General features: G+C 32.2%; 1 protein-coding gene across 7 annotated transcripts in view; it reads right to left on the bottom strand.

The window, feature by feature from the left end:
* Positions 1–2,800: 2,800 nt before the first annotated feature.
* The window catches only part of LOC123673441 (inactive dipeptidyl peptidase 10), a 536,532-nt gene continuing 532,292 nt past the window's right edge, over positions 2,801–7,040 (bottom strand). For 6 of the 7 annotated variants that reach the window (XM_045607927.1, XM_045607937.1, XM_045607946.1 and 3 more), the window contains one exon: positions 2,801–3,058. In XM_045607927.1, coding sequence (XP_045463883.1) covers positions 2,918–3,058 — 141 coding nt within the window. In that variant the 3' untranslated portion in view covers positions 2,801–2,917. The remainder of the gene's footprint in view (positions 3,059–7,040) is intronic. The other variant, XM_045607933.1, reaches the window with a different exon arrangement.

Here is a 7,040-nt window from a genome sequence, read left to right as displayed (position 1 = left end):
AACACTACCATATTAACTGAAATATGATTCTGAAATATGTTTTAGTCAATTAATTTGAAAAGTAATTCAATTGTTCAAATATGAACAAGACGTTACCTGTCTATGGAATTGTAGGTATTACATAGATAGAAAAGTAAGTACCTACCTACTTATAATTCAGTTCATTTAATTTAAGTTAATTTTCAATCACCTGATTATTCTGATATTGGAGATACCAACCAATAGTGAAAACATAATTCCAATCACAAAATTAACTAGATAATGATCGTATTTCATTTCATAAATCGGTTTCTATTCCATCAAAAAATTCGAACTTTTTAAAGGGCACAAAAAAAAAATGTTGGATCCTCTCGTGGTTTTTAGAGCATGTAACCTGTATACTCAACATTCAAAATTATATGAATTCAAAACTATCGAACTTAAAACTGCTTTGAACCACTGAATGTTTTACAATTTATTTAAAATGCATTAATTATTTCAACCCCATATGCGTAAAAGACTTGTTTCAAATAATTCTAGCTTCTCTCACTTCCATCCTATTCCAATGGAACATGATTAAATTATAAGCTTAAAGCTTATGATGGGAGTTATCACAGTTTAACTGTGATGACTTAAACGAATTTTATTTGGTAGTTCCAGTTACTTTATTCGTGTCGCCCAAGCTAATTTTTCTTCAATTTATGAAATGTAAAGATAATACAGATTCATAAAAAATTTATATACAGGGTGGCCACTTTTTCAATGGGATTGTATTGGTAACTTTTAAACCATAAGAGTTAGAAGGTCGGTCAAATGGAGAAAAAGTTGCATGCATAGAAGCATTATCAAGCAGTTCAAACAAATCGAGATTATCAGGGCCGGTTTTCGAGATATCATAAGAAAAGTAAATTATGTCATTTTGATTTTTCTTTTTTTCCCACTTTATTTCAAATATTATCAAAAAAAGTTACAGGAACTTTTTATTCGACAGTAAATTATCCTCAATTTGACGTAATCAGATTTCGTATCCAACGTTTCGTACTCTCTGGGCCACCCTCGACCTCATTTTTTTCAATACGTACCTGCATATTTTATGACATTTTTCGAAATAACTTTTAACGCTGAATTCAACGATATATCATACAATGTCATTCAAAGTAGATTTTCAGGTGATTTTGACCCTTATCCAATTTTCTTCGGGTCGGATCTGTATTACCTTCATTTAGTTTAATTAACAATATGCAATATGCAATAAATTTCGATAAAAAAATCAACTTACCCATCTTGAACTAAATGGAACATATTAGAATCAAAGCAAGAAACCAGTATACTAGTTTCCTGGTTCTTCTTTTATAATAATCATTTGAATATTTCAATTCATAAAAATTAAACGAAAGTGTCATTTAATGAAAGAAAAATCAAATGATTATTCGAAAGTAAATGAAAATTAATGAAGTAAGTGTTCGAAAAGTCCACCATTTTGTAAAATGCACTTTACGGTTCTGGAACCCATACTTCTTATACATTTGCTTGTTTGGTCTCCTTGAATACCTTCCAAAACATTCTCAATTTTCTCGCGAGGTATCACTATTGTTGTATTTGTCATTTGAATCGTTGAAACAAATTACAAATTCGAACTTTATTTTGAGATCATTACGATATAATTTTTGCAAGGCTTGGTATTAACATTTAAAATCATTGTATTCGCGTCTCTTGACTATTTTATTACCAGCAGTTTTTGAAAAATTCCATTCACTGGCCACAGTTCTCGATTTTTTTTCTGGGTTCTATTGAATTTGGGTCAGAACATTGATATCGTTAATAGACTTGTTTTTTCATACATAAACACCATTAAATTTGGATGAGGGTCAAAATCACCTGAAAATCAACTTTGAATGACATTGTATGATATATCGTTGAATTCAGCGTTAAAAGTTATTTCGAAAAATGTCATAAAATATGCAGGTCCGTATTGAAAAAAATGAGGTTGAGGATGGCCCAGAGAGTACGAAACGTTGGATACGAAATCTGATTACGTCAAATTGAGGATAATTTACTGTCGAATAAAAAGTTCCTGTAACATTTTTTGATAATATTTGAAATAAAGTGGGAAAAAAAGAAAAATCAAAATGACATAATTTACTTTTCTTATGATATCTCGAAATCCGGCCCTGATAATCTCGATTTGTTTGAACTGCTTGATAATGCTTCTATGCATGCAACTTTTTCTCCATTTGACCGACCTTCTAACTCTTATGAGTTAAAAGTTACCAATACAATCCCATTGAAAAAGTGGCCACCCTGTATATCATGAGGAACGGAAAGAAATTGTTTGTATAATCCATTCAACTGAGTCTATCTCAAAGTTATCATTTCTCGAATGATATTATCCAGTAAAAATATTTCTACAAATATCGACATCGATTGAAAAATAATCTGAAATTTCTGAAACCTATATTGTGGTTGTAGAATTATTTTTTTTGGGATTAATTTACTTTCTCAATTCTATTTTCATTCCATCGATTCATTTATTCAGCTGCTCTTATTTTCACCGTCATTACTGATAAAGAGAAAAACTAATGCATCATACTTTTCAGAAGAGTGTCATATCACAGCCTTTGTGTAATATTTGTGGGGGAAGTATGGAAAAATATTTTTCTGCTTTATCCAAATACGGCTTCGATCCAATCCCTCATCAATGCTTATTCTCATTACCTACATAGAAAGTCATAAATATGTTTATTTTTCATCAGTTCAAGAAATAAATTTCATTCATCCCAAAAATTTTGTTTTCAGATAAAATTTATATAACTCGTATTCGTTACATTGAAATTCATGAATATATATTTTCCATCAATCAAGAAATCAATTTCATGCAATCCGAAAAATTTTGTTGTCCGATAAAATTAAAAATTTCGATAGCAAAATATTTTAGAATTCATTGTATGAAAAAACTGGTTTCGGTATCGCTCCATTCGTCCATGACGGGTCCGAAAGAATCATTTAGAAATCGCTCGATCTGTTTTAACATGTGTATGGTGGTATGTTTTGTAAATTCGTGGGTTTCATCTGGATACGCCTGAAAAAAAATTAATGGGTTAGTCCATTTTATCAAAATATAACTTTTTCAGTACTTGCACATTAAGACCCCGCACATTGGCAACTTTTTGATCTCGGCGATTTAATTATTTTTTCGCCTGAAGTGTCCTGCTACTGGAACCAAGCTCCAATAGCCAAACAAATAGAGCGTGTATGAATTATTTAGTTGATACAATTCAATACTCGCCTGTGGCCGTGTTCTCATAAAATATTTTCTATTTTTGTGATTAAAAAGTTGCTTGACGGAACTTACCAATGTGCGGGAGGGGGGGGTCTTCCCCAGAAAGCAAATGTTGTTAGCAAGACGCAAATGCAGTAAAAATTCGAAATATATTCTTTTGCCTGTCATTGCTTTATTTCATTAAGAAATAATAAACCTTCGTCCAATAGTATGATCCTACACCCATAAAGACCTCAAACAGTATCGAGAGTATTTAAAATAAATACTCAATTTTCATTCTGTACTTAAAATAAGTACGAAAGAAGAATTGAATGAATTTAAAGTTGCCTGAATATATTTTGTAGAGTTTTTTGAACAGTTACTGTATCTGAAATTCAAATCCTTCTTCTGACTGGCTTCTACTTCTACAAGATTGAGTTTTTTCGATTTCAAATCATTTGAAACTTGAACACTATCGGATATAATCCGACTATCACAGTCCTTGAAACTATAAGAATAGTTGCATGAAATATCAAAATAACCATATCATTATTATTATCATTATATCCCCCTTTAATTTTAAAAGAATAACAAAAAATTCGAACAAGGAAGTGAGATATATTAATGAAATTTTATATTCGCCAAATGAATTCGATATTAATTTATTCCTTGTTGATAAACCCACATAGGTCAAGAAAAGGGTTCGAGCAGCGTATTCCCGACTCTTAAGCTAGGTTGACATGGCAAGTGGATCACAGCTGTGGTTCAAGAATACATGGAAAACGACCCGTGTCAACGGAAGAATCGTGCGAATATTCACGAAATGAACGATTTATCCTAGTTGACACGGGTAGTGAAGCACAGGCGAGGTTAGTTATGTGTAGAGATCGACTCGTGTCAACGGAGGAGTTGTGAAACTATTCTCGAAACGGACGGTTTCGCAGCCGGCACGAACGTAAAATGAGATATCAAACATGTTAGATATTTAACGTGTTTCGTGGTCTTTGAGCGACCATAGTGGAAGAAGACAAGGGTTATTTTCGATTTTTTTTTACTGAATTTTGCTGTACTAGGTTTGTGATACTTTGTAACTTTTTTTTTGTTACATCCGACTTTGAAACTATTTCCCAAAATATGTTTATTGGGTTTCAACGGATGAAATAAATTTTTAGTACATATACTAAATATCACAAAATTCAATTAAAAGCCAGGCCAGCACCGAAGTCATAAATTTTTTGTCTTTCACAGGAATACTCAAAAATTAGAAAAAAAAACTCATCCCAGCACATCTGTATTTCGATTTTGTGCTGCACTTATGGAAAGATGTGCCCTTGACATTTTCGTAAAAAAAAATTGAAGAAAGTTAGTCGTGCACTTTTTTCTTCGGCCAAAATTGCTTCAGATACTTTTGCTACATTTGTAGAGTTGCCTTGTTCTGGTCAGATTTTCAGGAATAACTCTCTACTTTTTCTTCAAAGGATGGTAATCAGTAAATTGTTTGAAAATCTGACAGACATTAGTCAGCTGAAATATATAGCCCAACTATACAGGGTGAATCTTTGCTTGTACAGGGTGGGCAAATTTCGATGTTTTAGCACTACAACTTTTGAACCAGAGGAGATAGACAAAATCTGATACCCACTTCTCGATCTCTTTTTCTGAGAAACTAAAAAGGGTAGTTTTCGTTTTTGGCCACCTTCTTTTGTTTTCGAGTTATAAGCGAAAATTGGAAAAATGGCGAAATCGAAAAACAGTTATATCTCCGCTAATACTCATGATAGAGCTCTGAAATTAAAACATAATACAGGCACTTTTTTACGTAGAATCCAGTGTCGTGTTCGTATTTCCAAAAGGGTTTTTAATTACGAAGCTATGACCCAAAGTTATGTTTTTTTAAATGGGAACACTAGATTTTTGTGGCATTTTCTGAAAGCTCAATTTTTCCTGATTTCAAAAATATATAACATCGTATGATTCGGATCAATATAAATAATAGAAAATGGCCAAAAACCTCTTTTCACCTAAGAGTCTCAATATTTCTATGGTTTCAACTGTTGATGAACACAGAAAAATTGAGCTTTCTATAACAAGAGCAGTGTCCTTCCGTCAATCTGATTATTTCTATGCTCTTCACTTATTTCTACAAAATTCGAATCTAGATATGTTTTATAAATTTTTTATCTAAAAATTGATTTGGAAATAACGGAGAAACCACAAAATCGAATTTTTCAATCGAAAGAGTTGTAATGAGATGCATGTATCAGGAGATTATTTACATAGGTCTCCAGAATCAATACGCACAAGTACCAATCCATTTTAAACAGCATATGAAACAATGCATATCTGATTGAACTCAACATTTTAATTACGAAGGGACAAACGAGAAATAATATTTTACCTAATAATAACAACAATTGCACAATGCACAGTCGACACCTCTTCTCGATATTTCAATAGATGAATATTTGAAACTGTGTTCAAGCTACCTAGGAACCTTTTTCCAAGTTCGTTTATCTTTTCGAAACTATTTGTATAAAATAAATATAGATTCGAATTTTGTAGAAATAAGTGAAAAGCATAGAAATAATCAAATTGACGGAAGGACACTGCTCTTGTTATAGGAAGGCTCATCAACAGTTGAAACCATAGAAATATTGAGACTCTTAAGGAAAAAAAGGTTTTTGGCCATTTTCTGATATTCATTTTGATACGAATCATACGATGTTATATATTTTTGAAATCAGGAAGAATTAAGCTTTCAGAAAATGGCACAAAAATCTAGTGTTCTCATTTAAAAAAACATAACTTTGGGTCATAGCTTCGTAATTGAAAACCCTTTTGAAAATACGAGCACGCCACTGGATTCTACGTAAAAAAGTGCCTGTATAATGTTTTAATTTCAGAGCTCTATCATCAGTATTAGCGGAGATATAAATGTTTTTCGATATCACCATTTTTCCAATTTTCGCTTATAACTCGAAAACAAAAGAAGGTGGCCAAAAATGAATACTACCCTTGTTAGTTTCTCAGAAAAAGAGATCGAGAAGTGGGTATCAGATTTTGTCTATCTCCTCTGGTTCAAAAGTTGTAGTGCTAAAACATCGAAATTTGCCCACCCTGTACATGCCCGATTCTATTCCATATGCGAGATATAACTAAAAATTATTTTTTTTTATGGATTTCCAACAGCCCATATCTTTTCAACCGAGCCGATTCGGAAAAAATGGTAAAGGAAAAAGGTATTTCCTTTGACGTCAGGAATGGCGATCTGCAAATTTCGAATTTAATTCTACTGATAAGTTTATCGCACAATGAAATTCCACTCATAAGGCAATGTTTATTGATCACCCTGTATGACAGTGCTAAAAATGATTTTTGAATTTTCTCTATGAATTGATTATTTGTGGTTACGAATTCGAGATAAAATCATAAAGCACATACAGGGTGATCCAATATTTCCCAAAATAGAAAAAGTCCGGATCTGATTTGTTCCCGATTTCAGAAATATTGAAGGAAGGCGATAGTAGAGTGACTACACTTCATAATTTGAAATTATCCTGTCGATTAGTTAAAGAGTTATTGAACTATGAAATTTCACTTATAAGGTTAACATCACCCTGTATATAGCAAACGGCGATCTTGATACGAGTCCTTCATGATGACCTTTATTTATGCATCCATTTGTCGCATTCTTCCCGGGATACCCTGTCTATAGCCTAACTATTAAAAAATATTCTCAGACGAAAATTTTTGTGAAAATATTAACGGCAAGAGAAAACGAAAAAGCGAGATTCCTTGGATA

Source organism: Harmonia axyridis, chromosome 1 (assembly GCF_914767665.1).
Source record: "Harmonia axyridis chromosome 1, icHarAxyr1.1, whole genome shotgun sequence".
NCBI lineage: Eukaryota > Metazoa > Arthropoda > Insecta > Coleoptera > Coccinellidae > Harmonia > Harmonia axyridis.
The sequence above is the reverse complement of the archived record's forward strand: the minus strand, read 5'-3'. Positions and strand labels throughout refer to the sequence as shown.